Source organism: Elgaria multicarinata, chromosome 15 (assembly GCF_023053635.1).
Source record: "Elgaria multicarinata webbii isolate HBS135686 ecotype San Diego chromosome 15, rElgMul1.1.pri, whole genome shotgun sequence".
Classification (NCBI taxonomy): domain Eukaryota; kingdom Metazoa; phylum Chordata; class Lepidosauria; order Squamata; family Anguidae; genus Elgaria; species Elgaria multicarinata.
In genome coordinates, this window is record NC_086185.1 from 15,255,048 (window position 1) to 15,271,687 (window position 16,640).

The 16,640-nt window shown below is 48.0% G+C and overlaps 1 protein-coding gene across 1 annotated transcript in view; it reads right to left on the reverse strand.

The window, feature by feature from the left end:
• DRP2 (dystrophin related protein 2) overlaps positions 1-16,640 on the reverse strand; it is a 57,331-nt gene that overhangs the window by 39,422 nt on the left and 1,269 nt on the right. The window contains exon 2 of the mRNA XM_063141689.1: positions 8,465-8,618. Within this exon, the coding sequence (XP_062997759.1) occupies positions 8,465-8,572 (108 nt within the window). The 5' untranslated portion in view covers positions 8,573-8,618. The remainder of the gene's footprint in view (positions 1-8,464; positions 8,619-16,640) is intronic.

Here is a 16,640-nt window from a genome sequence, read left to right on the forward strand (position 1 = left end):
AGAATCTAAACGGGAACCGGTGCAAATTCGCAACATCCCATTCAAATTTTGGGAACGCGTCTCCTGATTCTGATTGGGCGGCAAAGTTTCACCCCTGTCCTAGGGAGCGCATGGCAAGCTCAGTAGCGCCATTGTTGGCGCCCAGCTACCTGGCAAGAAAGAGGTTAGGCCGGGGCCGGCTTCGTGCATCAGTATCAAGACAGCTTTTAATTTTGCACACACGCCCCCCACGCCCCTGATCTGCCAAAACATCAAAAGCAAGACAGATTTAAAAAGGAGGGTGAAAAAAACACCCTCAGAAAGATGAGCATCATAAATCATTCATGCCACAGCTGCTGCATTTCGCTGCTGATGCCTTCGGATGGGAGAGCCGGTGCATTTTCACGCGCCGATTCGTACGGCGCCGAAGTAGGTTAGAGAGCCCTGCTGGGAGAAAGTGGTCAGAGGTGGTCACCCCGAGCCCAGGAGGGAAACACTTTGGGTAGCCTCAGCCGGCCCCAGTACCCTCCAGATGCGTCGGGACTCCAAGCCCCATCATCCCCAGCCTCCGTGGCCTTTGGCTAGTCCAGTCCACCGCCTTGGGAGGGCATCAGGTTGGGAAAGCGGCCCAAAGGGAATTGAGTCCCTTTGGAGCGGCGGTTTGCAACAGGGTGACGGCAGAAGGCGTCTCCGTGGGGACCAACCCCCCCCGCCCCGTCGCGCACAGGCAGGATGTGCAACCTTGCACGAGACCTTGCCACTCACTGAGGAACTGCCGTGCAACGGGCCAGATGTAGGAATGGGGCCCTACTCGCTCCTAGACACCCAATATTCCGGGGACAGATGGAGGGGAGACCCAGTGGCTCTTGCCACCGCTGCTGCAGGGATGCCAGACCGGCCGGCTCACCCCTGCTCCCGCCTCTTACTCCACCCAGACCTATGTGAAAGAGCTTTATTTTTAGATCCACGCGCACACCCCGCTTCGGTGTGCGCGCCTTCCCCTACCTGTACAGCAGCAAGCTTCCCCAGCAGGCCTCCTCAAGCAGTGCCATGGGGAAGACCCCGTTGGCCACCGCCCTTGCCAAAGCGATCCGAAAAGGAGAGAAGGATGCAAGTGAACAGCAAAGGCAAGAGAGGAGTTGCTCGCTGCCCTCTCAGCTGACCCCCGAGGAATCTGCAGGGGGGTGGGGATGGCGGCAGCAGCAGCAGCAGCAGCCACCGGCCGTCTTGTGAATCGCAGCTTTGTCTAGGTAGAATTCCAGCTCCCCTCCAAGCGGCTGGGTCCTGTGTTTGTGGATTGTGGCGGAGGGCAGGGGGCAGGGAAGGAGCTGCTTGGGTGAGAGGGAGGCTGAATGCCACCAGCCGGGTTCAAGCCTCCCAGCACGGACTTGTGACAGTCATGCTCAACTACGAGATGCTTGGGAGGTCAAGGCACGAGAGCAGGGGTGGAGCAGAGCCAGGTCCAGGGGGATGGAAGCCCTGGGACTCTGGGATTAGCAGTGATGGGGACATCAGCCACCCCCCCCACTCAGGTGTTGCTGTTTCCTCACGAGTTTAGCTCCAAGCCCTCATGGTGGGTGGGGGGATGATTTTTCCAGCAAAAATATATTGTTGTTATTATTCCTTCTTGCAATGCGAAATGGCAGATGTCCATTCACACACACACACACACACACACACACACACAGAGGTGTACGGACATAGATTTTTGGTTTCTGCCTGGGGGCGTGGCTAAGGCGACTGCCGCGATGAGCGCCTGCACTTCAGAATGGACGAGCACGGCACGAGCGGAACCGTCCCATGGAAGCTGAGGACAGAAGAACGGCCTTCCTGAATCGGACCATCTAGCCCAGTGTCTAGTCCCCAACAGTGGACAGCTAGATGCCTTTGGACACTCATCCACATGGCATGGTGCCCCACACTGCATTATATGCCTGGCAGTGGAGGTGGAGAAGCCACATTTCCACCACTGAAACTGGCCGGCTGGCTGGCTGACTTCTGAGCAGTCATAGCTAGGATGGTCCTGTGAGTTCATTTCCTATTCATTTCCTCTACGTTAATGTGTCACAAACCACTATGACATTTGAAAGCCTCGTTATCGCCTCATTCACTTGCCGGAGCAAGGAGGGTCCGTCAATTACTCCGGTGTGCGTGATGTGGAGGAAGTGGATAGGGAGACATTTTTCTCCCTCTCAAAATACTAGAACTCAATGGGGTCGTCCCATGAAGTTGATTGGCGGAAGATTCAGGACAGATAAAAGGAAGGACGTCTCCACACAGGGCACAGTTAAACTATGGAACTCACTTCCACAAGATATAGTGATGACCACCAGTTTGGATGGCTTTAAAGGGGGATTGTTTAAATTCCTGGAGGATAAGGTAGTCGATGGCTAGTAGTCCTGATGGTTCTATGCTACATCCAATATCAGAGGCAATATGCCTACGGGCACCAGTTGCTGAGGAACATGGGTGGGAGGGTGCTGTTCACTCAAGTCCTGCTTGTGGGTTTCCCAATGGCAGCTGCTCAGCTGCCATGTGAACAGAATGCTGGATGAGATGGACCCTTGGTCTGATCCAGCAGGGCTCTTCTTATATAAATGGGCACCAGTCAGGGCGGGCGCTTCCATAGAGGCCAGTTAGGCGGCTGCCTAGAGCGCCAAGGTAAGCGCCCCCAGAAGTCGCCCTCCCAGCCTTCCGCCCTGCTCCCCAATGTCCCTGGCTTGGCTTCAGCTGGGCGCCCGCCCAGCAGCCGAAGCCAACCCGGGACACTGGGGGACGGGGACGGGCGGCTCCACATTCTGACATCCGGCGCGTGCCGGACGTCAGAACATGGAGCCGTCTAACCGCCCTCCCCCAGCTTCCTGGCTAGGCTTCAGCTGGGAGCTCCCAGTCAAACCTAAGCCGGGACGCTGGCGGAGGGGAAGGAACGGCCCCACGTTCTGACTTCCGGCGCACGCCGGACATCAGAACGTGGAGCCGTCTGACTGCCCTCCCCTAGCTTCCCGGCTTGGTTTCGGCTGGGGGCTCCCAGCCAAAGACAAGCCGGGATGCTTGGGGGGGGGGAACGGATGGAATTGGAGCTGCCCGCCCACCCCACTGCAGCGTCCCACCAAGCCAGGAGGACTTTAGGCGAGGGACAGGTAACCTGTCTCTGCCTACCTGGGGTGGGGGGGATACGGTGGTGGTGGTGGTGGTGAATGCAGCTTACCTTGCCTAGGGCGCAAAAAAGCCTGGCACCAGCCCTGGCACCAATGTGACATCAGAAATAGCCATGTTCAGAAAACAGTGGGAGAGCACTTCAGCTTCCAAGAACACTCTATCACAGTGTCCATTGTGGAGCAAAGGAACTTTAAAGGGAGCATAGAGCGAGAGACGGCTGAGTTAGAATTCATCAACAGGTTTAATTCTATTGCCAAAGGCTTGAATCGGGATAAAGAATTATTATTTATTATTATTTTTATTATTATTATTATTATTCACACTACATGCGTTAATTGGTTTACTTAGCACAGGATGTTTGTGTTAACCGCACTGTGAATAACCACCGTTAATAATGTGATTGTCACCGTCAGTAATTTCAGCGTTTAATTCCCTTCTGACCTCACCTTTTACAATTCTCCACCACCACAACCAGATGTACGGTATATGAACCTGAAACATTCCATAATGCTCTATGCATCTGATGAAGAATCTTAGCGTCCTTGAAAACTTGAGCCAGAAAAAACGTGTTAGTCATTAAGGTGTTACGAGACACGGTGCTGGTTTTGCTGCCACAGATTAACACGGCTACCCCTCTGGAAATTTTAATAGCTGTGTAGAAGCTATTCTTCCTGGCTTCTGGAGACCAATCAATGGTCGCCATCTGCCCAGACCATCCTTTGGCTTGACCTAAAAGCTAGATCAGATGGCAGGAAAGCCGGGGTGATCTTGCTCCCAATAAAACAGTCAGGTTAACTCCCCAACTTTTTAACCATGCAGCTTCGTGGGAAAGCCCCATAGAGGCTGTGAATCTGCGGCCACGTCATATAACTGATGCAGCGCCGATTTGCAGCTACCGTAGGGCTTAGAAGATATATAGACAGCACACACACACACACACACACACACACGGTTTGCTTTTGCATCTGGCCACACAAACAGCCCAGCTCCCCCTGTCCACGTGCTCTTGGGGGCTTAATCTCTGCAAGTGGGGCTGGCGGGTGACGCAGGGAGAGAAGCAAAGGAGGCCCTTGTAGCAGGATCAGACATCCCTAGCAATGGAAGCTCCTGGCTCCTTTGCAGGGAAAGCAGAAATTCCTGGGGCCCACCACACCCGTGTAGCACTGAAGGAAGATAAAAAAATGCCTTTGTTTTTGCCAAGAGGATTCCGTTCCCATCACCAACGGACTCCCACAGATTTTAATTTTTTTTACTGACGTTTACAGGCTCGGTCCCACCCACAGCGTAAGGATGAAAAGCTCCCTCTTTTTCTGCATCTCAGCCCCCTGAGCGTTCCCATCAGCTGACCTCCTGCACTCACACATTCTCCGTCCACCACCTCTGCCTTTCCCTTGCTCTCCCGTTGCGAGGTTAAACCTCGATGATGGGATGTTTGCAGGACTGGCCTGGAAGCAGTTGCAGCCCCCAGTTCAGCCAGGGGGACATTCCAAAAGGCTAGGACTACAACCCCCCCATCACCCCCAAGTAGTACAGCCATTAGGCTGTGGGTTGAGGATGATGGAGATTGTATTACAATCCATTTGGAGGTCCCCGGGTTGAGGGAGGCTGGCTTTAGAGAGCAGAATGCCACTTAGGGCTGGAGCTGCGTTCGTAGCGGTCTTAAAACAGGAGCGGGGATATTTTTCAGCACAATTCTCTGTTGGTTTAACTTCCGGGGGAGCAGATACCAACGGTACACAGAGACAAAGCTGAACGTGGGCGGGGCCAAAGCCAGAAATATCACATCAGCATCCTCTTTTGCGTGTGTGTGGCAACCAAATTAGGAGAGGGAAACCGAAAGACATAAGAACACTGAAAGTGCCCTGTTGGATCAGACCAAGGGTCCATCCAGTCCAGCACTTTGTTCACACAATGGCCAACCAGCCATCGGCCAGGGACCAACGAAGGAGGACATGGTGCAACAGCACCCTCCCACCCATGTTCCCCAGCAACTGGTGCACCCTCCCACCTACATTCAACACCCCCGGCTTAAAGGGGTGGACACTCTTTCCTCTCACTTCCAGATACCCTTGGGAGGGCTGGGATTGCCCTGCCCACATGCTCAGAAGCACAACACGTCATGAAGGCATGCAGCTGTCCGCCACAGGCTGTAGCAACGGCCACCAGTTTAGATGGCTGTAAAATGGTATTCAACAAAAACAGAGGGAGTTCTGTTGATGGCTACAAGCCCGGTGGTGATATAGAACCTCCATGTTCAGAAGCAGCATACCACCGAACATGCCATTTGCTGGGGAGCAACCGTGGGAGAGGACTGTAGACTTCTTGGCCTACTCGGGGGCTTCCTGGCATCATCTACCTGGCTACAATGGGGAACCGGATTCGGAAGCTGCAGCTCGTGCAAAATGCAGCGGCCAGATTGATTTCGGGAACCAGAAGGTTCGACCATATAACACCTGCTCTGGTCCGCTTGCACTGGCTGCCTGTATGTTTCCGAGCCCAATTCAAGGTGCTGGTTTTGACCTATAAAGCCCTATACGGCTTGGGACCACAATACCTGACAGAACGCCTCTCCCAACGTGAATATACCCGGTCACTACGTTCAACATCTAAGGTCCTCCTCCGGGTGCCTACTCCGAGAGAGGCTCAGAGTATGGCAATGAAGGACAGGGCCTTTTCGGTGGTGGCCCCCAGACTATGGAATGATCTCCCTGACGAGGCTCGCCTGGCGCCAACGCTGCTATCTTTCCGGCACCAGGTTAAGACTTTCCTCTTTGCCCAGGCATATGGCGGCACATCTTAATCACCCACATGTTTAGTTTTTTAACGTTTTTTAATGCTTTATGTATGTATGTTCTGTGCTTTAGAGTTTTAAATTTTGTATACTTGTTTTTATCTCAATTTTAGAATTTCTGTAAACCGCCCAGAGAGCCCTGGTTATGGGAGCGGTATACAAGTGCAATAAATAAATAAATAAAACCGGATGCAGATCTAAATGGGCCTCTGGTCTGATCCAGCAGGGTTCTTTTAACGCTTTTTTCATTAGCGTTGCTCAGAACTGAGCCCTGGCACCGGAAATAAGCCCAGGATCAATAATAACGATTCACGTATAGAAAGCACGTTTCAATCGTTCAGAGCGTTTACATTTTCTCAGCAATCCTCGCAGCGGGCTGTGCACAAGAGGCCAAGGGAATTCTTGCAGAGAGGGAGCTGAGTTAGAGACAACAGAGTGGCTTGCCTAAAGTCACCTGCTATGAATTAACATAATTAATTAATTCTGCCCCATCAGCATAGATGGTGCCTTCATCAGTGGTGGCTGGTGGCTTCCATTTCGGTGAGGCCGTGAATCCACTCTGGGTTTCGGTCAGAAACAGCCAGACTGCAAAAGGAGCTATCCATGGTGCTGAACCACTAGGGCAGGATGCAAGTGGCTACTGGTCCTGATATGCTACCTCCAGTAGAAGAGAAAGTAGGTCTATGTCCAGCGATTGCTGGGGAACATGGGCGGGAGGGTGCTGTTGCACTCATGTCCTGCTTGTAGGTCCCTGGCTGATGGCTGGTTGGCCACTGTGTGAACAGAGTGCTGGACTAGAAGGACCCTTGGTCTGATCCAAAAGGGCTCTTCTTAGTTCTCTAGGGCCTTTCCCCGCCTTCCTGCGGATGTCAGGAACTGAACCTGGGACTGTGGCAAGGGAGAAGGATTTTGCCAATTATGAATCAACCCCTTTCATGCCTAGTACTTGCAGGAAGACAGCAGTAGCTTGGAATTGGGTCTTAATTGCTGTATTCCCCGGAAGATTTTGCCTGAGGATGTAAGGATGGCTTCATCGCTGCAAAGTTTTCACAGAAGGATGTAAAAATTGTTCCAATTGACTTCCAAGGGTTTTGACAGCTTGTTCAGTTTAAGCCTGCTGGAGCAAGTCCCCTACGAGGAAAGGTTAGACTGCTTGGGGCTTTTTAGCTTTCAAAAAAGGCCAGGAAGCAGGAGGGTTCAGGCTAGACATGGATAAAAATTGTGAATGGTGTGGAGAAAGTCGATTGCGAGACATTTCCCCCCTTCTCCGTAATGCTAGAACCCGGTGTCATCCAATAAAACAGGGGGAAATTCAGGATGGATAAAAGAAATACGCATTCACACGGCACATTTTAAACCATGGCATTCGACGCCACAAGACGTAGTGATGGCCACCAACTTGGACAGCTTTAAAGGGGGATTAGGCAAACTTGTGGAAGATACGACTCTCGATGGCCTCTTCAGACAGCACGCTAAGCCATGGTTACGCCACTAACCCCTTTGCAGCAAATGGTTCGTGTGTGTATTTAAAGGGTGGTTACGTGGCCACCGTGGTTAGGAACGGTTCACACGACATGCTATGTCATGGTTGACACGACACGCTAAAACATAATGTTTAGCTCAAAGTGCTGCACCACTGTGGCTCAGCGTGTCGGGTGAACAGAGTCAATGGCAACTGGTCCTGAAGGCTGCATGGTACCTCCAGTCTCAGAGTCAGCATGGCTCTGAATACCCATTTCTGGGAAACTCGAAGAGGAGGATGATAAATTTTGCTCATGTCCTGTTTCTGGGCTTCTCTTGGGGATCCTGTTGGACATGGTGGAAAACAGGATGCTACATAGGTTTTTGGCCTGATCCAAGTTTCGAAGTTCTATTTTTTGAAAACTTAGCATTTTCATTATGCTCATCTTTTTTGTTTAATATTTGTATTTTTTTCTTTAATTCTGGTTACAAAGGTCAAATAATATAACACACACACACACACACACATATACACACACATTCAGGGTCCATACAGACATGTTCCAGTCTGGATTTGAGGTTAGTTTAATTTAATTTAATTTAGACACACACACACCCAGAAATTAGTCACTTTACCCATGCTTGCCATACCTCTATATATGCCAAAGGCGGTGTTCTTCCATCTTCTTCTCTCTTCACAGACTCAATGAATTTCCTCCATACCATACCCCCCTCAAATTTATCTTCATTTAGTTGTCCTCTTGCTTTCCTCAATTTTTGCGTCAGCTTTTCTAGGAGGCCCATCTGCCCCACCCTTGGGTACCAATGATCAATATGGAGCCCTTCGCCATCTTTCCAGTGCTCAGCTATCAGCCACCTAGCTGCCAATAGTAGATGGCTTATTAATTCCCTATTTAAAAGCTTGGTATCTAATCCCCTATATATGTTCACCTGTCGTTTTGCTTCACTTTAAGTTTTTGGATTCCGTGATCTCTTTTGGGGGAAGCAGCGGAGAAGGACCTTGAGGAAATGAAGAGGAAAAGCGCCATAGCTGGCCAACGCCGGAGTTCTTACCTGAGACTGTGTGTGGGAGGTGCTGTTGCGACGGGATTGGCCTGTGGCATGCCACTCATGACATCTGGGGAGGGTGAAAGAGCATCCCTGCATGACCATTGGCTGCATCAGAACGGGCGCTCATGAGGACAGACGCTTTTTTGAATCCGGGAAACTGAAAGGAATAAAAACAACCACAGTGCTTAATGTATCTTGCATGGAGCAGGAATTGGATTAGCACAGGGGGGTTGAACACCTTTCAACTATAGGGGGCAATCCCATTGAAAGGTCCCATGTGATCCAGCAATGGGCGGGGCTGAGGCAAAGGGGCGGGGCCAAAACACAGGGCTATTTTAGCTTAAAGCTCTTAGCGCCAATAAGTAATGGCGCAGGAGAGAATGGGAGGGGGGAGCTTTGAGTAGCTGAGGGTCATGGTACAGTTGAAGGAATGAAGGTCACAGAGAGAGAGAGTTTGGGAAGCAAAGGCAGAAATATTCAGTGGGCAAAGTCCCTGGAGAGCTTTAAAAGGCAAGGATGACATCACACCAACCCACATTGCAAATGTTCAAGTGTCAACATTTTCACAGTCTTACGGCCTTCCCTTGTTATCATTTTTAGACAGGGCGCGCATACAGAAGACTGTCATATTTCTCTTTATTTTTGCTCTTTGCCCGTTCAAGAACCTGCGTGTTTTGCCCAAGGCAAGAGACAGATATAAGTTACCGCTGGCCTTTCTGTTTTTAGGAACGAGGGTCAGCCATTGTCTCTTTGTCCCAGAATGCTAGGTATAATCAGATACCTGCAACACCTAGAAGTGAGCAATTTGTTTAGGGCACAATCCTATGCATAGCTGGACAGAAAAAATGTTCTACAACTAAGAACGTTAAGAAGAGCTCTGCTGGATCAGACTGAGGGTCCATCTAGTCCAGCACTCTGTTCACACAGTGGCCAACCAGCTCTCGACCAGGGACCCACAAGCAGGACATGGTGCAACAGCACCCTCCCACCCATGTTCCCCAACTATTGGTGTACATAGGCGCACTGCCTCTGCTACTGGATGTAGCACGTAGCCATTAGGACTAGTAGCCATTGATAGCTTTCTCCTCCAGGAATTGATCCAACCCCCTTTTAAAGCCACCCCAAAGTCCTATTTGCATGATTTTTCTAAGGGTGCATAGGATGGCATCCTTAGACGGCAACCTCCATTTTGAAATTCAGCCTGTGCTGCAGACCTCATGGTCACAAGTCCTGGCCTAATTCTCCAACTCTTCTGTTTCTTCCCCCATCCCCTGCCTCCTCTATAGTACCCGACTGTGGATTTCGGTTGTTTCTCACACAGCAGCATGGCCATCTTTGTCTTTTAAAATCACGAAAGGAAACAAAGCAGACTCGGAAAAATTGTTCCTGCAATTTCTCGCTGCTAGGGCATCTGGAAAGCGCATAAATATACGGCAGGGACCGCTGTATAGCCAACTGCTCACCTCAGCCAGTGATACCCCTGCCATTTGATAAATCCTTCAGAATTTCTGCTTCTTTACTTCTTCCCCTCCTTTTATTTTGTAATTGTGTACTCCTACTCCTCCTCTCCCAGTGCTGTAGCACCATATCCTGTTGATGCATAAGACCCCTGTTACTTTCACTACCTTTCTTTTGCGAATGTCATTGAAGCTGACAAAGGTACAGCAGATCAATGCATTTTCTCACCACTGTGTAGGACTTGCTGGGAATTCACACAGGGGAGGGGTGGAGGGAATGCCACAGGGAAACCCTGTACAGTAAAGGCAGCTGCCTTGGGTGGTGGGTGTTAAGCCACCACTAAGCAATGCAGCGTGGGAGAAAGACGGACGCAAGGGTGCACACCCCACTTGGAGTCACCTTCCCCAATCTGGTGCCCTCCAAATGCATAGGGCCTGTAACTCGCATCGCGCCAGCTGGAGATGATAGGACTTGCAGTCCAGCATCTTTGGAGGACACCAAGTTGGGTGCAGCTGACTTCTGCATAAGCCCCATTGAAATGGATATGGAAAATGTCTCAAAGCACAATAGTGCCTGGGCATTTTAGGGAAGCAAGCTTGTAGTCAGAACACCAAGCCTATTCCACTCCAGTCTGCATAAATTCCAGGGTAAAGGCAATTCAGAAAGCTAAGCACTCTCCAGCAGCCTTACCATGACAGCTTTAAACACCTGAGTAGCTCATCTGCTCAGTTTTTTGACCCTTGCCAGTCCATCTACGCGTGTTGCTAGTATAAAGGGGACCACCAGGCTATTATTATGGAGGCAGAAAAGGCAACTCACAAAAACTGAGCCATAATGGGTTTCACTAAGCTTCCTCAGAAGTAAGTCCCATTTAGCAATGGCCTCACCTCTTCTAGTGACTAGCTCTTTAATTAGTCGTTTCCTGGTAGCCCTCAACCTCCAACTGGCCATTTACTTAGTAGTTTCCTGTTTGCAGCTCCTGCAATCCCATCATAACTGCAACTGCATTAAAAGTCAGAGAAATGCTGCAAACCAGGTATCTAAAAAGATAGGACAATAGAAAATGCTGGAATGCAACGGTTTGATATCGTCTCTATTTTCTGTAATAACCAAGTAAAGCAATGATGTAAATTGCAGAGAAACCAGAGAAATTGTGGAAGAAACGGCTGGTGTGTTCGTCCGTACTGTTTAAAAGATTGCATGATGAATCGTCTTTCCTCCCTTTATTTCTGAATGTAAGATTTTCACAGTTCACCCCAGCTAACCCCTCACTTGCAGATTACTGAACAAATCCAAATGGGATGAAGACCTTTTAGAATTGCCGACCTTTCAGGTTCTTGTCTGCTCTGACTTGACAAGCATGCAAAACTTCTTTCCTTTTCATCCTCGGCACCACTGCCTCTGCACCACTGTGGCTTATTATAGCCATTCATGGCCATCATGTGCATGCCAACTTTGACTAAAGGAACGTGCCAGCCAAACTGGGGTATCAGCAAATAATGCAAACAGCAGGTTTGTAAGATGGGTGAAAAGCCCTGGGTACTAGGTCAGGAGACTGGCAGGCTTAGGAACACAGGAAGCTGCCTTATACTGAGTCAGGCCATGGGTCTGTCTAGCCCAGTATTGTCGACACTGACTGGCAGCACAACCTTACCTGGAAAAGTTGGGAATTGAACCAGGGATCTTCTACATGCAAAGTGGGTACTCTACCGCTGAGCTAATTAGTCATTTCCTGGTAGCCATCAGCCCCAACTGGCCATGTACTTAGTAGTTTCCTGTTTGCAGCTCCTGCAGCTCACAAAAACTGAGCCATAATGGGTTTCACTAAGCTTCCTCAGAAGTAAGTCCCATTTAGCAATGGTCTCACCTCTTCTAGTGACTAGCTCTTTAATTAGTCGTTTCCTGGTAGCCCTCAACCCCCAACTGGCCATTTACTTAGTAGTTTCCTGTTTGCAGCTCCTGCAATCCCATCATAACCGCAACTTCATTAAAAGTCAGAGAAATGCTGCAAACCAGGTATCTAAAAAGATGGGAGGACAATAGAAAATGCTGGAATGCAACGGTTTGATATCGTCCATATGGCTTAACCCCTGTCCTGTGCTCAGCATAATGCATATCGCCAGCTCAAGATCCTTGGCTTTCTTTCGATTTAAAAGCTAAGTTTCCAGCCCTTAAGATTTGGGTATGTGTTGGACAAAATATGGGAAGCTGCCAGGGTGAGATCTAATGGGCTACAACTACAGCACAGGAATTCACCCTTCTCTGTAACTAAGAGCAGAATGCAAAAATAGACAAATATATGTATAATTCGTATAATTTATGTATGTTACAGAATTCAGTAGTGAAAGGTACAGATTTTGTGTGTGTGTGTTGGGTATATGTCAGATATAACTCTGTTCTCTGTGGTAGAATATATATTAGGTACAGGAATCATACTGGCTGGGTTGAAGAACCACATTGAGATTGCAAATTAGAACCTGGTTTTCTTTCTGCTGTCCAAACACATCTTTTTCAGCGCTGATTAATAGCCACTAGGTTATTGAGCTCCTTATGAAAAAATCACCCACTTTCCTCTTTCATTCCACTGACTGAATGGCAAGTGAATCTGATAGATCGTATGTGTGTGCACACTTATACGGCTTTTCCCACCTCTGTCTTCCACAAACACTTAACTGGTTCTTTAGTCTCCTGCAGCAGGTCCCAGTAATACAAGAGAGGGGGAATAATTTTCCCGCTCGCTCTGGAGTTTTTCGCTCCAACTTTCCGACACCTCTGAAAACAGTAGCGTCAGACGGCCGGGTTCTTCTGGCCCTGCTACGCCTTGCTATCCAGGCTTTACAATGCCACCTTTGTGGTTCTACCATTGGCACTCGGCCCAAATTACATTCTTCAAAAATCTTGCTAAAATTCACTGTACTTTTAACAAACATGGCGTTTTGCAGTTTCAATGGAAGCCTGTTTGTTTAACCTTGTTGGCTCTGTCAAGTCAAGAGCAAAACAAGGGGGCACGGAGACCCACTCCCAGCAAAAAATATTATTTTTTAAAAATAATTACTTTAAATGCATTACAGAAAAAAACTCTTTCTAGCTTTCTACCTATTCTAATATACAATGAATCCTCCCCCTAAACTTGGTCCATCAGTCCATTTTTTTCACTGACAGTGCAATCCTAGGCATGTCTACTTAAAATTAAATCCCACCGAGTTCAATGGGACTAACTTTTAGGTAAGTATACATACATAGGATTGAAGTCTGGATCTTGTCTAAAAGCATATTGCTTTCAGCAATCTCTGACACTTTAGTGAACCTGTGACTTGTTTGCACATAACACTAACCCATGGTTTATTTAACCCATGATTTGTTGCCCCACCCCAAATGTGTCTGGCAGATGATTGAACAAACAAATTTGTTTTCACAATGCCTGGGTTGGTTGTTTCCCTCTTCCTTCACCTGTGGCAGGTGCTGGGCGGCTTTTGAATATTCAAACCATGACCGTGGCTTGTTGTGAATGTGGTGGGGCTGGGTTGTGTGAGGCTTACACAACCAGCACACAACTCTAAAGCAAGTCATGGGTTATGCGATGGTTGTCTAACCTTCACACAACCCTCCCCTGCCAGGTTCGGACATCACAACAACCTGCAGCCATGGCTTGAATGTTTAAAATGGCTGCCCACACATACTGGAGCCCACCATGGCTTAAATAAGCCATGGTGAACTGTTTGATCGTGCGAACCACCCCAAAGTTTTTAATTTTAAAAACACACACAAAAACGTTTCTAGGCTTTAGGCTGCAAATGCAGGCTTGGAAGTACATGTGGGCAATGTCTGGTACGATAATCTCAAGGCAGAGCTCAAGAACAAGATGTACAGCCATCAGAAGATAAGAAGTGAGTAGTGCCTTGCATTTTCAAGAATACCGTTGTTTTTATACTGTTTATGTTTTTGATGGTTTTAAATTTTGTATACTTTTTAATGTTCACTGTTTTTAACTTTTGTTAACCGCCCAGAGAGCTTTGGCCATGGGGTGGTATATAAATGTAATAAATCACATCAAATCAAATCATGTAACGGGTGGGATTGCTTCGAGCAGGAAACAGAAAGGAACCAGATTGCACGATATCTTGTGGGATGGGGGTGGAAGTGAACAGAGGGAATATATAGTGATGGATGGTTTTTAGAATGGAATTTCAGAGAAGGAACTGTAGCTTAGAAGCAGAAGACAGGGGGAGGTCCCAGGTTCAAGCCCTGGCTTCTCCCGTTAAAATAACTCAGTTGCAAAGGATATGAAGGACCCCTCCCTACCCAACATTCTGGACTGCCTCTGTCAGCCAGAGTTGACAATTCTGGGCTAGATAGAGAGCTTCATCCCACGTACCTGCTTCCCTCGAATTATCCCTGTAGCGCTTTGCTTTTGCGGTTGTTGTTGTTTTGCTACCGGGCGACAGTGATCCTTTGCAAACCAGGAAGTGAGTTTAAGGGGGGAAATGTAAAAAATCATAAAAAATCAACAGATGACCCAATTCAATTCAAATTTGGTATGCTTAAAGCTCTCCCTAATATCTATTAATGTGCCAATTTTATTATTTATTTATTTATTTAGACTATTTATATACCGCTCCCCATTGAAAAGTTTCAAATTTTCAATTTTGGTATCTTTATCTTTAAAGCTTACGCAGATGTAAGCATTTGTTTAAAATCCTGCTCCTGTGCCCCAGCGGCGGCTCGGAAGATATGCTCAACAAGTAGGGGCTAAATAGGGTGAATCTTTTGACTTTCAAGCACAATTAAAGCAGGATTTATTTATTTATTTATTTATTTATTTATTACATTTTTACATCGCCCAATAGCTGAAGCTCTTTGGGCGGTTCACAAAAATTAAAACCATCATAAAACAATGCATGGGAGTACTTCACAATCAAAGCAGGTGGAAAACTTCAGAGTCCTTTGCGTGCAATTTGCAGTGATTGCACAGTATAACGCTGGTGTGATAAAGCTCAGAGAAGCATTCTGACCTCGCATAAGGCAGTTGTCTATGGCCAGTAGTATCTAGTGCTGCCCATGTACCCATGGGACCCACCACAAGGGCAATGGGAAATTAGCGCTTTGTAACACAAGCAGAAAGGAGCCAAAACTCTAGTTTCTGGAACAGAACAGGTGAGCAGAGCTCTCAGAAATGAGCTCTTCTAGAGCCTATCCTGTTCCAGAAATGAGCATTTCAGGTCATTTGTAGAGTCGTTCCAGTAAGTGCTATCTTCCTGTTGAGCTGGCTATGGGTCTTGCTGGTGAAACGCACCATCCAGAAGTGGTGCAGGGGGGCAGCGTCTGATACTGACCCACGTTCCTAATCTTTGGCACTACTTTGCAAATGCTTATAAAGCACCCAATAAAACTTCATGCATCAAATGAAGTGGGCTCCGGCATATAAAAGCTTATGCCACGGTACGTTTGTTCTAGTTTTATTGGGTGCCTTAAACTAACGTGAGAACTCGTCTGAAATATTGTTCGGTGTTTTTTTAACCACCGCATTTCAGCCCCGCACCCCATGAGAAAGAATTTATTTACATTTCCTGCCTTAAATTCCCCCACTCCTGACACCTTGAACATTATTATTTGCTACTGTACCTCCGAGTTAACACCGATGCTGCTTAGATATTGATCCTCCGTAAAAGACAAAAAAGAACAATCGAAATGTGATGTTGATGACATTGGCTTGGAAACACACCATGGTTATTTCTTTTGAACGCTTATGCTTAGAAAAGACATCTGTGTAGCTCAAAAGCTTGCCTGGGGCATTTTGAACGCTAGTTGGTGCAATGGGTCCATAGCTCAGTGTGATACATGTGGAAGGTTTCAGGTTTGATCCCCGGCTTCTCCTGGTAGGGTGAGGAAAGGACTCCTGCCTGAAGCCATGGAGAGCCGTTGTTGCCAGTCAGTGTCAGCAATATTGGGCTAGATGGACCCATGGTCTGACTCTGGCTCAGGCAGGTTCCCTGCGATCATTTGATCTGGAGGGCCAAGAGAGCAAATGCAGAGACACTGATCTTTCTTTCATATCAAAAAAACCCAACACACATTCTCCTGGTATGAAGGCAGTCCAAAGAGGGGCATCATTTAGGCAGGGGGAGGGAGGTCTCCCCCCCCCCCCTCTGTAGCTCAGATCATGTGTGTTGATATTCCTATATCTCTGGCCAGCTTACCAATTGAATGCACTGAATGATAATTGTTACAAATCCCAGAGCAACAGCCGTATTATCTGTTGCAGCAACCACAAGAGAGCGTCTTGTGGTAGCTTAAAGACTAACATATTTGTGATGGCATAAACCAGCCTTCCTCAAACTGCTGTGATCCAGATGTTTTGGACTTCAACTCACACCAGGCCCAGCCAGCACGGCCAATCGCCCGGAACGCCTGGAGTTGTAGCCCAAAACATCTGGAAGGCTGCAAGTTGGGGAAGGTTGGCTTCCGTGGAGTTCATCAGATGTAATTACAAAGCAATTCAAAAATGCCTATATGCAAACTAGGCATGCAATCACAAACCCCTTTCCTTAAAAGTAAAGGATGCCTGCTCGACCCACGTCAACATTGCTGTAATATTCTGAGGCATTAAAAAGAAACCACCGCAAATGCATTTATTATTTACTGCTACCCCCCCCCCCCCCACAATCATGAATCACTTGCAGAACAGCAATGACAAAAAGCAGCGGACATGAAAAATGTTTTT